The sequence below is a fragment of the Leucoraja erinacea genome, chromosome 18 (assembly GCF_028641065.1).
Source record: "Leucoraja erinacea ecotype New England chromosome 18, Leri_hhj_1, whole genome shotgun sequence".
Lineage (NCBI taxonomy): Eukaryota > Metazoa > Chordata > Chondrichthyes > Rajiformes > Rajidae > Leucoraja > Leucoraja erinaceus.
Window position 1 is genome coordinate 38978744 of NC_073394.1, and position 14895 is coordinate 38993638.

The following is a 14895-nucleotide window of genomic DNA, read 5'->3' on the forward strand; positions in this document are numbered from 1 at the left end:
ATGTATGTCTGCGCGTGCCAGTATCCACAAACACATTTATATATATTTTTTTTAATATATATATATATACTGAACTTTTGTCTATATTATATTGTTTTGGACATTTGACAATAAACCACTCTTGCCTCGTGACTCGTGACTAGTAAATCAAATCCCACACCGCCTCCCTTCCGTCCCCACTGCCATCCACCCACAAATGTTCACAATAGTCCAAAGCCACTCGAACAACACGCTCAAAATAACTAACGTTATCAGAACAAGTTACAAAAGGAGAAATACAATTGGGAGTCCACCGATGACATTGTAAATCACGATTCATAATAGTGCCGGCTTTATAAAACCATCATGTCAACTTCAGAGCCGATACCTCATTAGGGAGTGCAGCCAAGAAAACCATGATACTTTAATGTTACTAATTTAATATAAACTTAAACTCCCTTTAGTGAATATTTTAGCCAAGCCAGCTATTTTATTACGAACATGAAGTTGTAAATTCAGTTGACAATTGCAGAAGAAGCATTCTTTATTTCACCGTTTGTTCCAGACTCACATTTATGTTTTTTCAGTTAAGAACAGCGCAGGGATATTTATTGTGTGTCCACTAAAAATGTATCCTTATCTGGTCTCCTATTTTGGAATGATAAAAATACACATGGGCTAGTTTAAATATTGTTTTATAATTGGGAATGTGTAGTCATTATCTTATTTCATGAAACATGGTTAAGACAATATCACACACTTACATTATGCCTGAGGCATCACTGATGTTGAGAGGAGGGTTACGCTAGTGCAAGGGGACTGTTTAGAGAGATCAATGAACTGCTACAAGTCTTTGGGGAAAAAGGTATAAAATTGCACTCACTGTCTCTCCATCGTCTCCTGGGTTTTCTTTAGAGATACTGCACAGAAACAGGCCCTTCGGCCCACCGAGTCCACGCCGACCAGCAAACCCCGCACTCTAGCGCTATCCTACACACGCTAGGGGCAATTTTACAATTATACCAAGCCAATTAACCTACAAATCTGTACGTCTTTGGAGTGTGGAAGGAAACCCGAGATCCCAGAGAAAACCCACGCAGGTCACGGGAGAACTTAAAAACTGAATACTTCTGATGGAGGCCTCTACATTTCTTTATTGACCCACTGCATCTCCCCAGAAATGTTTCTTTAATTCTATCTTCCTTTACTTGGACATTACATCAGCTTTGGGAGGAGGTTTTAGTTTAGAGATGCATCAAGTTCATTTCACATAGCTTGCCCTTATGGGAAATCTTCACATACCCATCTTGAACCTAGGATAAGTGCTATTTAATGACATAACTTTTAGTTTTTAGTTTTTTTACATTTAGAGTTACAGCTCGGATACAGGCCCTTCAGCCCACTGAGTTTGTGCCGGCTACCGATCACCCGTACACCGTACACTGAGTTCTGCTAGCTAGCAAGTGCAATTGCATCTTTTTAAGGTTAAAAATGAGGGAGGGGGAACATACGGCGAAATGAGCACCCCCTGCACAGTTGTCAGCAATGGATGAGTGGTGGAATATTGCGTTGGGGAATTGGTTGCATTGGGGGACCTGGCCTCCCGTGTGAGGGGCCCTACAGGTCCCACTTGGTCCAGTAGATATGTATGTGTGTATATATATATATGTGTGTCTGTGTGTCTGTGTAATATAAACATTTTGTTTATTATATTGTTTACAGAGAATTGATTTACATATTCTGTTGTGCTGCTGCAAGTCTGAATTTCCTTGTTCTGTTTGAAACATATGACAATAAAACACTCTTGACTCTTGGTTTGACTCTTGAACGGTAGATAAATAACTTTCACAAGTATTCCTGTCGTGGAAATCTGAATTCAAGGCTCAGCCACCTCTTCACTTTCATGTGTGGGAAGGAACTGCAGATGCTCGTTTAAACCAAAGATAGACACAAAAAGCTGGAGTAACAGCGGGTCAGACAGCATCTCTGGAGAGAAGGAATAGGTGACGTTTTGGGTCGAAACCCTTCTTCAGACTCTCAAGACTTTCCTCCAGAGATGCCATCTGACCCGCTGAGATATTGCAGCTTTTTGTGTCTATCTTCACTTTCATGAACAGTTTAGATGTGTGTTGAACAGGTGATCTTGTCCTCTGCGAGTCAGTGTCACTATGTGTGTGTAAACCCAGGTACAATAATGGTTCAAATGAAAGAGAGTGTTATATTTGACTTTTCAGTGAAGCTACTGTGAACATGTTCAGTGATCCGTGACAGTACTACAGAAGCTTGAGATATGAGGATGAAGGTTTCATCTGAAGATTGTTTCAAAGATAAAACACTGCCTAAAGTGTTCCTCCACTGCCTCAAAAGCATTCAATATTCACTCCTGTTCTTCCGAAAATGTAGGATGTTAAACATATCTCAGAGTGTGATGTAGCCACTGTAGGTTCCACAGCTCAGAAATTTCAAACGAGATTTTAATATAAACATTTACGGCTGTTTAAACTCAGCAGGACAGGCAACATCTCTTGTTAGAAGGAATGGGTGACGTTTCGGGTAGAGACCCTTCTTCACACTGAGAGTCAGGGGAGAAGGAAACACAGAGACGGGTAAGGGTAAGTTGCGAAAACGAGACATCACAGGGAATGAAGTGCAAGGGAAATGTGAAATAGATCATTGTTAGCTATGGGATGGTGACAACAAAGCATACAAAGATAAAATGTAATCAGGAGGACCGTCAAATTGATCAGAGAACTAGAATGGGGGAGGGATGGAGAGAGAGGGAAAGCAAGGGTTAGGTGAAGATAGAGATGTCAATATTCATACTGCTGAGTTGTAAGATGCCCACGCAAAATATAAGGTGCTGTTCCTTCAATTTGCACTGGGCCTCATTCTGATAGTGGAGGAGGCCCAGGACAGAAAGGTCAGTGCGGGAATGGGAAGGGGAGTTAAAGTCTTTAGCAACCGGGAGATCAGGTACGTTTATGCAGACGGAGCGGAGGTGTTTCCAATGTGATGTTCAATTCCTATGTGATAAACGATGTGACAAGCAGTGTAGCTGCTGCTGTTGGCGCTGACGATGGTGGCCCCGGTGTACTGCTCCTTGCTGTTTTGTATGTGTTTGTTCGTTTGTGTCATCTGTGAAAACCCTACAAAGATTACTTTCACGAGAGAGGCACTCATAAACATCGGACATACGGTACCTCCAAACATCGTTCCGGATTTCTCTCTCTCGCTGGATTATTTGTACATACTCATCGGTGGGGCTGTGGCTGCGTTCAAGGTCTTGAGAAGGAGGAGGATCCGTGGGAAGCGCTCTAGAGCTCACCCGACTCTGGCGATGAGGATCACGCACACCACTCCCGAGCATATTCCTGGCAAACATACGTTCTGTCAAGAACAAAGTGGACGAACTGCAACTCCTGCATCAGACAAACAAGGACTTCCCTCGAGCTGCTGCCCTGTGTTTCACCGAGACCTGGCTGTGTGAGTCGACCCCGGACACCGTGCTGCAACTGGCTGGCTTCCAACCTCACAGAGCGGACCGCCGCGAAATCAAGAGGCGGTGGAATATACCAACCAGGACTGGTGCACCGACATCACGGTACTGTCAAACCTCTGTTCTCCCAACCTGGAAGCCATCTTTATAAACTGCAAACCCTTCTACTCTACGAGGGAATTTAACTCCTTTATTCTCGCTGGAGTTTACATTTCCCCACAAGCCTGCGTACGTGAGGCGCAAACGCAACTCGCTGACCAGGTAATGAGGGTAGAGAGTGACTTCCCGGACTCCATGGTCATTGTTTTGGGAGACTTTAACAAGGCTAATCTCAGCCATGACCTTCCAAGATACAGACATCATGATACCTGCCCCACCAGAGGGGAGAGAACACTCGATCACTGTTCTAGGGCAATCAAGAACGCATATCGCTCTGTTCCCCGGGCGGGTCTGGGTCTCTCTCATCATTGTTTAAGAGGGAACTGCAGATGCTGGAGAATCGAAGGTTACACAAAAAAGCTGGGGAAACTCAGCGGGTGCAGCAGCATCTATGGAGCGAAGGAAATAGGCAACGTTTCGGGCCGAAACCCTTCTTCAGACTGAAGAAGGGTTTCGGCCCGAAACATTGCCTATTTCCTTCGCTCCATAGATGCTGCTGCACCCGCTGAGTTTCCCCAGCTTTTTTGTGTAACCCTCTCTCATCATTGTTTAGTTCACCTTATTACGACCTACAGGCAGAAACTAAAAGCTGCTAAGCCTGTGGTCAGAACAACGAAAAGGTGGACAAGCGAGGGCATTGAGAACATACAATTCTGCTTTAACTGCACGGAGTGGAATGTGTTCAGGGAAGCAACCACAAGCTTCGATGCGTTTACGGACACTGTATCATCATATGTCAGATTTTGCAAGGACAGTTGCATTCCAACTAAGACCCGGACATGGTTCAACAACAACAAGCCCTGGTTCACTGCAGAACTCAGACAGCTCTGACGGTCTAAAGAGGAGGCCTTCATGAGCAGGGATGCAGACCGCTACAGGCAGGCCAAGTACAAGCTGAGAAGAGGAATCAGAGCTGCCAAGCAAAGGTACTCCGAGAAGTTGAGGAGCAAGTTCTCAGCTAATGATTCTTCTTCAGTTTGGAAGGGCATGCAAGAAATCATCAGCTATAAGAGGAAAGCCCCCCGCTCTTTGGATAATCGTCAGCTGACCAACGACCTGAATGTGTTTTACTGCAGGTTTGAAAATCAGAAACGTAACCCTGGTACCCCTTCTCCCCCTCCCCTCTCCTAACCCCATCCCCATCCCCCCCCTCCCCTCTCCCCCCCATCCCGAACCAACACAGCCAGACCCCAGTCTTCAAAGAATGGACCCTGCACCCTCTCCTTCCCATTCACCACTTCACACCTACTTAAGGCAAAAGTCCAGTACAAAAAGACTGGACCATTTTCCACCCCAACCAACACACCCCAATTCAAGATTCAAGATTCAAGATTCAAGATTCAATTTATTTGTAATTTGGACCCCTTGAGGTCCAAACGAAATGCCGTTTCTGCAGCCATACATTACAAACAAATAGACCCAAGACACAACATAATTTACATAAACATCCATCACATTGCTGTGATGGAAGGCCAAAAAAACTTATCTCTCCACTGCACTCTCCCCCCCTGATGTCAGAGTCAAAGTCAAAGCCCCCGGCTGGCGATGGCGATTGTCCCGCGGCCATTAAAGCCACGCCGGGTGGTGCGAGGTCGCACACCGGGTCTTGGTGTTGGAGCCCCCGGCGTGTGCTTGCAGAGTCCCGCGGCCCTTCCAAGCCGCACGGGGCGGTGATGTCAGGCCCTGCTCCAGGAGCTCTTCGACCCCGCAACTCGGGCGGGAGAAGTCGCCGTTGCGGGAGCCCTGAAAAGCGGTCTCCCTCCAGGGACCCGCGGGCTCCCGGTGCCGCCGTCCACCAGACCCGCAGTTGCAGCCTCCGAATCTCTGGAGGTCGGGCCGCAGCAGCAGCAGCGCTCCTCCACCGCTCCACCCGCTCTGGACTCGGCCAGCTCCGCGACGGTGAGGTGAGTCGTCGGCACCAGAGTCCCCGGTCTTCTCCTGTTGGAGGCCGCTCCTCGTTGCAGCCCCAACGATAACGGAGACCCGACAAGAAAAGGTCGGGTCTCCCGTGCAGGGAGAGATTTAAAAGTTACCCCACACACACACCCCAACAAAAAATAACAAAAACTACACAGAAACATAGACAAAAAATAATAAAAACGCGGACGGGCTGCAGAGGCCGCTGCTGACGAGTGTCGCGCCTCCTACCCGGGGCGCAGCCCAATCAGGCACAGCCTGATCTCAGTCAGCAAAGACTGGGCCTTCGCCACCAACACCCCCCTCCAATCACCACTTCACACCCAATCACCCACACCCTCTGTGCTGCACAACATCACTTATCCAATGTCAACAATAAAAATAGAGGAGGTGGAGAGGCTTTTCAGATGACAAAAAATCCGGAAATCTCCAGGACCTGACAATGTTTCCCCCTCTACTCTTAAGCTCTGGCACTGGCCTATACAGACATTTTCAACCAGTCCCTGCAAACATGTACTGTCCCTGCCTGCTTCAAAGTCGCCACTATTGTCCCTGTACCATCTAAAGGCAAGGATTACTTGTCTTAATGACTACAGGCCTGTCGCACTGACCTCTGTATTCATGAAGACACTCGAAAGGCTTGTGCTGGCCAAGCTGAAAAATATCACGATCCCCCTGCTGGATCCTATGCAATTTGCATATAGGGCCAATAGATCTGTGGATGATGCAGTCAACCTGGGCCTGCACTTCATCCTACTGCACCTAGACCACCAGGGGACCTATGCGGGGATTCTGTTTGTTTATTTTAGCTCTGCATTTAACACCATTGTGTCAGAGTTACTACACTCCAAACTTTCCTAGTTGACTGTGCCTGAACCTTCTGCCAGTGGATCACCAACTTCCTGACAGACAGGAAGCAGCATGTGAGGCTGGGAAAGCACATCTTGGACGCGGAAACACTCAGCATAGGAGCACCGCAAGGCTGCGTACTCTCTCCTCTACTCTACTCTCTCTACACCAATGACTGCACCTCCACAGAATCCTCTGTCAAGCTTCTCAAGTTTGTGGACGACACAAACCTGATTGGACTGATCCACGATGTGGAGGAATCTGCCTACAGACAGGAAGTGTCACAGCTGGCGTCCTGGTGCCATCGCAACAACGTAGAGCTCAATGCTCTTAAGACAGTGGAATTGATTGTAGACTTTAGGAGAGCTCCCCCTCCCCTCACCCCACTCACCATCAACAACCCACAGTCACATCTGTGGAGTCTTTTAAGTTCCTGGGAACCATCATCTCCAACGACCTTAAGTGGGGGGCTACCATCGACTCCACAGTCAAAAAGGCGCAACAGAGGATGTACTTCCTACGGCAGCTGAGGAAGCACAATCTGCCACAGGCAATGATGGTCCAATTCTACACGGCCATCGTAGAGTCTGTTCTCACCTTCTCCATCATGGTCTGGTTTGGCTCAGCCACCAAGCACGACACCTGGAGGCTGCAGCGAATAGTCCGATCAGCAGAGAAGGTTATTGGCTGCAACCTTCCCTCCATTGATGAACTGTACACTGCAAGGGCCAGGAAGCGAGCGGGCAAGATCATCTCTGACGTCTCTCACCCTGGCCACAAACTCTTTGAATCACTTCCCTCTGGAAGGCGACTCCGGACTGTCAAAGCTGCCACAGCCAGACATAAAAACTGTTTTTATCCACGAGTAGTTGCTCTACTCAACAGCCAAAAATCTGTAGCCTTCCTTTGATCTGGTATTTTGTTGGTTCACATACTTGATCAATGGTGTTTTATCATTAATGTTTTATTATTATTAATGTTTAGTGTTTTCTGAATCATTCATAACTGTCACTGTATGTCATGTTGTTACTTGTGGGTGGAGCACCAAAGCAAATTCCTTGTATGTGAATATTTGGCCATTAAACTTACTTACTTACTTTACTTACTCACCAAGAATTGTAGGAGCCTTCACCTCCACCTATGTACAAACTTGGGGTTCCAGGGTCAGATTAGAAACAGATTAAACACCAGTTTGCCAACACTAGTGCTTGCCAGTTGTGGAGCTGGTGACTATGCAATTGTACTCCATGAGTTTACATTACCAAGTGAACCCATAGTAATTATCACATAAGGTGGCTCTTCCAACAAGGAATAAAGTAAGATTGCAAGAAGCACCCATTAGTGCAAAGCTCAAAATATTCACAGCGTTGATTTGAAATGTAAATTGCATTGTAAGAAAGTGTTCATTAAGTATGCGCTCGCTAATTGTTCACTATCTGATTATATGTAACGTTAATTGGGAAAGAAGATCTTTACTCCCTCTCGCTACCAGTCGACAAGGGATGCAACTGGTATTTTGAGGGTAAGTCACCAGATTCGCACTGTCAGAGCAGAGGCTTCACTGCTCTGTTGTGAATTGTGAATAACAATTATATACTTGGGTGTGGAACCTTCTCCTAAAAAGTGTTTCACTTGCATTCCTTGTGGGATTCATAAGTTCACAAGACTTAGGAGTAGAATTAGACTATTCGTCCCATCGAATCTACTCCGCCATTCAATCATGGCTGCTTTATCTTTCCTTTTCAACCCTATTCTCCTGCCTTCTCCCCATAACCCCTGACGCCCGCACTAATCAAGAATCTGTCAACCTGTGCCTTAAAAATATCCATTGATGGCCTCCACAGCCTTCTGTGGCAAGGGCGTTCTGTGGCAAGGGCGTTCACACATCCACCACCCTCTGGCTAAAGAAATTCCTCCTCGTCTTCTTTCTAAAGGTTCACCCTTTTATTGTGCCGTCTAGTGCTATACTAGAAACATAGAAACATAGAAATTAGGTGCAGGAGTAGGCTATTCGGCCCTTCGAGCCTGCACCGCCATTCAATATGATCATGGCTGATCATCGAACTCAGTATCCCGTACCTGCCTTCTCTCCATACCCCCTGATCCCCTTAGCCACAAGGGCCACATCTAACTCCCTCTTAAATATAGCCAATGAACTGGCCTCAACTACCTTCTGCGGGAGAGAATTCCAGAGATTCACCACTCTCTGTGTGAAAAATGTTTTCCTCATCTCGGTTTTAAAGGATTTCCCCCTTATCCTTAAGCTGTGACCCCTTGTCCTGGACTTCCCTAACATCGGGAACAATCTTCCTGCATCTAGCCTGTCCAACCCCTTAAGAATTTTGTAAGTTAATACTCTCCCACCAGCGGAAACATCCTCTCCACACATTCACTCTATCCAGGCCTTTCACTATTTGGTAAGTTTCAATGAGGATACCCCTTCATCCTCCAGCGAGTTCAGGCCCGGTGCCGTTAAACGCTCATCATACGTTAACCCATTCAATCCCAGGATCATTCTCGTAAACCTCCTCTGGACCCTCTCCAGCACATCCTTCCTCAGAGATGGGGCCCAAAACTGCTCACTATACTCCTAATGTGGTCTGGCCAGTGCCTTACAAAGCCTCAGCATTACATCCTTGTGAGCCTACAAAGTTACCCTTTTGTATACACCCAGTTTTGAGGGCTTCAGTTGGTATTGAGCCAATACAAACTCAATGAAATCTGCTCTTGGTTTTAATTTGAAGACACAAGGAACTGCAGATGCGGGAATCTCGAGCAAAACAAAAAGTGCTGGAGCAACTCAATGGGTCAGGCAGCATCCGTGAAGGACTTGGATAGATGCCATTATAGGTTGGGACCTTTCTTCAGATTGATTGATTGCAAGTTAGACTAGCAGGAAACACACATAGAAACTCTGAGAGCATCTTATTGGTATGGAAAAGAGGAGAATGTGTGGGCCCTTACACACAGGTGCAAGGGGAATTTACACTGGGGGACCAAGAAAAGGTTAAACAATTACTGTGGATCTGTGCCAACGAAGGAAGGCCAAAGCCTTCCAGATATACAAGAGCATCATAGAGCAGGAAGAATAAAGTGGCTAAGAAGGAACTGCAGATGCTGGTTTATACCGAAGATCAACACAAAGTGCTGGAGTAACTCAACTGATCAGGCAGCATCTATGGACAAATGGAATAGGTGACGTTTCGGGTCAGGACCCTTCTTCAGACTGAACGATAGAGGTAGGGGGGTGGAAACTAGAGGCGAGAAAAAGCCGGAACAAATCAGGGCCGGCAAGAGATGACCTAAGGAAGGGTGGAGCCCACAATGGTCCATTGTTGGCTGGAAAAGGCGTGTTAACGGGAGGATACAAGGATGCGACCAGTGGAACTGGTAGGCCGACCAGGGTGGGGGAGAGGGTGGAGGGACTGCAGGAATTACTCGAAATTATAGAAATTAATTTACATGCCGTCGAGTTGTAAGCTTCCAAAGCAAAATAAGAGGTGCTGCCCCCACTCCATTCCCCCCCCCTTTAGTCTGAAGAAGGGTTCCGATCCAAAAGGTCACCCATCTTTTTTCTCTGGAGATGCTGTCTGACCCGCTGAGTTACTCCAGCATGTAGCGCCTATTAGGAAGAACTAAGTATCAGGCAAGAAATAGCACAGCAGAAGTCAACGATCTCAAAAGCTGATAAATCCCAGGATCGGTGACTGAGCTTTGAAGGGGGGATACTGTGGAGAGGGTGAATGCACGGTCATCATCTTCCATAGCTCGACAGATTCTGGAAATGTTCCACTAAATGAGGAGTGGCAAATGCGATCGTACTATTGAAGAAAGAAGAGTGAAGGGGAAGGGCACAGTGGTAGGGTGAAAGGGGATAGGCAAAACAATTCTGCAGTAGCTCTGTGGGTCATGCAGCATCTCTGGAGAAAAAAGGATGAGTAACATCGGGACCCTTCCTCAGACTGGCATCTGCAGTTCTTTGTTTCTAGGGAAAAAGGAGAAGTCTAGAAGGAGGAATAAAGATGGCACAGTGGTGCAGCAGCTAGAGTCCCCCACACACAACTCTAGAGGCCCAGGTTCGAACCTGTACTCGGGTGCTGTGTGTGTGGAGTTTGCTCGTTCTCCCCGGGACCACGTGGGTTTCCTCCGGGTGCTCCGGATTCCTCCCCACATCCCAAAGACATGCGGGTTTGTAGGTTAATTGGCCTCTGCAAATATTGCCCCGAATGTGTGGGGAGTGGATGAGAAAGTGGGATAACATAGAACTAGTGTGAATGGGTGATCGATGGACTTGGTGGGCCGACGCCACCATGGTTCGATTCCGACTATGGGTGCTGTCTGTACGGAGTTTGCACGTTCGCCACGTGACCTACGTGGCTTTTCTCTGAGATCTTCGGTTTTCTCCCTCACTCCAAAGACGTACAGGTTTGTAGGTAAATTGTCATGGTATAAATGTAAATTGTCCCTAGTGTGTGTAGGATAGTGTTAGTGTGCGGGGATCGCTGGTCAGTGCGGACTCAGTGGGCCGAGGGCCTGTTTTGCGCTGTATCTCTAAAAGCAAACCTAAAACTAAAACTAGTTAAACTAAATGTTTCTGCATTATTTGATCCTTTCCACGTTTATTATTTCCAGGGCTAAAATATTCTGCCGTTATGTCTTTGCATCTGCTTGGTGGTCCTCCCGAGTATAATTTTCAGTTGAACCCGCAAACATAAAAGAGATCAGCTGTGATATGTTACAGTGAGATATCACAGGTTGGGTTTTACTGTGGACATATATAATGTGGTGATCAGAAGTCACTGTGTGAAGACAGCACATGATGAAACACCAAGCAAAAACAAATATATAAATCAATACCAGCTTATTCTGTCCACTGACATAAAACAGACGATAGTTACTGTACGGGCCTGATTTCAATTATAAGTGTAAATAAAAGCTGATGCATCATCGTAGAGAGATGCAACATGGAAACACATCCTTCGGCCCATCAAGTCTATGCCGACCATTGATCGGACATTTATACTAATCATAGAGTCTCACAACATGTAAACAGGCCCTTTGGCCCATCAAGTCTACGCCGACTATCAATAACCCATTTATACTAATCATAGAGTAATACAACATGGAAGCAGGCCCTTCAGCCCAGCAAATCTATGCCGACCATCAATCACCCATTCATATTAATCATAATCATACGGCATAGAAACAGGCCCTTCGGCCCATCTTGCCCATGCTAACCAAGATGTCCCATCTACATTAGATCCACATGCACATGTTTGGTCTTTATCTCTCTAAACTTTTATTACGTACTATGTACTTGTTCAAATGGGTTTTTTTTTCATGTGTTGGAAGGAACAGCAGATGCTGGTTTAATTTGAGGTTAGACACAAAATGCTGGAGTAACTCAATGGGTCAGACAGCGTCTCTGGAGAAAAGGAATAGGTGATGTTTCAGGTTGAAACATGTTTCTATGTTTCTATGTTGAAACCCTTTTCAGACTGTCAGGGGAAAGTGAAGCAGTATGAAAAGCTACAGAACAAATCAGAGCCGACACTGATGACTTTGACTTGCTCTGTCCATAATGTTTGTACGATTGTTATTTGCTGTTTGATTGAGGCATTAAAAAAAAAAAGGTTCACACTTCTGATAAAACAGCTGCCTTTAGAGAATGTGATCAGGAGCGCATTATTTGAGTAGGCTGGGATTCTATTCCTTGGAGCACAGGAGGATGAGGAGTGATCTTATAGAGGTGTATAAAACATGAGGAATAGATTGGCTAGATGCACAGAGTCCCTTGCCTAGAGTAGGGGAATCGAGGACCAGAAAGCATAGTATGAAGGTGAGGGGGACAAGATTAAATAGGAATCTGAGGGGTAACATTTTCACACAAAGGGTGTATGGAACAAGCTGCCAGAGGAGGTAGTTGAGACTGAGACTATCACAACATTTAACAAATACTTAGATAGGTACATGGATAGGACAGGTTTGGAGGGATATGGACCAAATAGGTGGGACTAGTGTAGCTGGGACATGTTGGCCAGTGTGGGCAAGTTGGGCCGAAGGGCCTGTTTCCACGCTGTATAATTCTATGACTATATGACTCTATTTCAAGGGATACAATAATGATATCGACTCCTACCTCCTGTCTGATGTTATCTGAGACTGGCTGGACTTGAGTAGCGTCAGGTACTTTGAGAGATTCGTCCACAGGTTGGGTTCGGAACAATAATTGTTGTCGGACTGGACAGAATGAAACTGGGCCATTGCTCTGGCCACAAGTCTGTGGAGACAACAATGAAATAATGTATAAATACTTTACATATTATTCACACCTTCATTAGTACTATTATAGTCTTAGAAGCAGCCCATCCTGACCAAGATGCCCCATCTACAGTACTCCCACCTGCCCACGTTTGACCCATATCCTTCTAAACCTGTCCTATCCATGTATCCATCCAAATGTATTTTAAATGTTATTAAAGTACCAGGAATGTCTTATGTCATAATTCTGTTTCAGTGAAATATTTTCAACTGCTGAATTCATCACGTGTATAAAAGAGTTCCCATTGAGTTCATCATATTAAAAAATAAATAAACTGTTATCTTTTACGGTTGCAAAAGGACACAAAATGCTGTAATCTTCTTCTTGCGTATGGGGTGCACAGCCTAAAGTTGTAGATCAAGTGTGGACATCCAGGCCAGGACAGCATCAGCTACTGGGCGGATGGATGGCTTTGATTCCCCCAGGGAAAAGCCTCAGTGGGCAGTCAATGCTGTAGTAACTCAGCGGGTCAGGCACCATCTCTGTAGAACATTGATAGGTGACGTTTTGAGTCAGGAAGGGTCGCAACCCAAAACGTTGCCTATCCATGTTCTCCAGAGATGCTGCCTGACCTGCCGAGTTACTCCAGCATTTTGTGTCCTTTTGTGTAAACCAGCATCTGCAGTTCCTTGTTTATACATGGAACAGGTTTGTCATGAACATGATGCCGAGTTAAATAAATCTCTTCTGCCAGGGCATGATCCATATCAAGAATCTAGAGAGTAGAATTGTTTATCTGTATGTCATTGTCATATGTAACCAGACAATGACATGCTTGCTGTAGCATAACAGATCTCTTCGCTAACATAATTTTAAAAAGTTCAATAAATTAAAAAATATATCAGTACAAGAAAAGCCCCAAGTCCCTCGTGCGACCAAGGCAGTTCAGTATTTGTAGTCTCGTGTTCAAGATCCTAATGGTCATAGAATCATACAGCGTAGAACCAGGCCCTTTGGCCCAAACAGTCCACACCGAACAAAATGCCCCATCTACACTAGTCCAAACTATCCAGGCTAGGGAAGAATTGTTCCTGAACCAGGAGATCATGGTTTTCAGACTACTGTACCTCTTTTCCGATTGGTTTACTTCTGAAATACAGCGCGGAAACAGGCCCTTCAGCCCACCGGTCCATGCCGACCAGCAATCCCCTGCATATTAACACTCTCCGACACAAGCTAGGAACAATTTACACAAACACAAAGCCAATTTACCCACACACCTGTACGTCTTTGGAGTGTGGGAGGAAACTGAAAATCTCGGAGAAAACCCACGCAGGACACTGGGGGAATATACAAACTCTGTACAGACAGCACCTGTAGTCGGGATCGAACTCGAGCCTCCGGAGCTGCAAGCGCTGTAAGACAGCAACTTTACCACTGCACCACTGTCCCGCCCAATGGCAGGAATACAATGAGAGCATGGACATGGTGGCATTTTGCAGGGACTGCAACATTCTGGCCACTCAGTGTAACTTTCTGTTCCTTCATTTTAGTAGCAGGAACACCACAGCCTGATTGCATCTGACATCCACCAGCCTCTATTCATCACTAAGGGGTAGGGTTGCTGCCTTACATCGCTTGCAGCGCTGGAGACCCGGGTTCGATCCTGACTACGGGTGATCTCTGTACTGAGTTTGTACGCTCTCCCCATGACCAGTATGGGTTTTCTCTGAGATATTCGGTTTCCTCCCACACTCCAAAGACGTACAGGTTTGTAGGTTGATTGGCTTGGGTTTGTATACTTGGTATAAGTGTGTAGCCTTGTGTTAATGTGCGGGATTCGCTGCCCGGCGAGGACTCGGTGGGCTGAAGGGCCTGTATGTGTGATGTGTCTCTAAACTAAACTCCACTGATGACAGTCCAGGAGCATGGAATTAGCATAAAAGGAGAAAAACATGGTGGAGATGGGATGCATCGGAGGAGGTGGTTGAAGAGGCAGGGTTTGTACTGAAGAATTATGGGGCCTTACTTTGCAGAAAACAAGGGTAAACATAATGGGTTTGTGTTTTTTTCATGATCATCCATGTCACAATAAGAATACAAGGAGTCTTATATTGTTGGAACATAGACTTTATATAGTCATGAGGATGGATGAAGGACAACAAACATAAACACTTTGGACCTTTGGCCTGGTTTTCAAAGTAAACTTTTCAAGACCCCTTTTATAGCAATA

General features: G+C 45.9%; 1 protein-coding gene across 1 annotated transcript in view; it reads right to left on the reverse strand.

The window, feature by feature from the left end:
* The window catches only part of LOC129705980 (ethanolamine kinase 1-like), a 125617-nt gene that overhangs the window by 62137 nt on the left and 48585 nt on the right, over positions 1-14895 (reverse strand). Inside the window, exon 3 of the mRNA XM_055649955.1 lies at positions 12540-12680. Coding sequence (XP_055505930.1) covers positions 12540-12680 — 141 coding nt within the window. The remainder of the gene's footprint in view (positions 1-12539; positions 12681-14895) is intronic.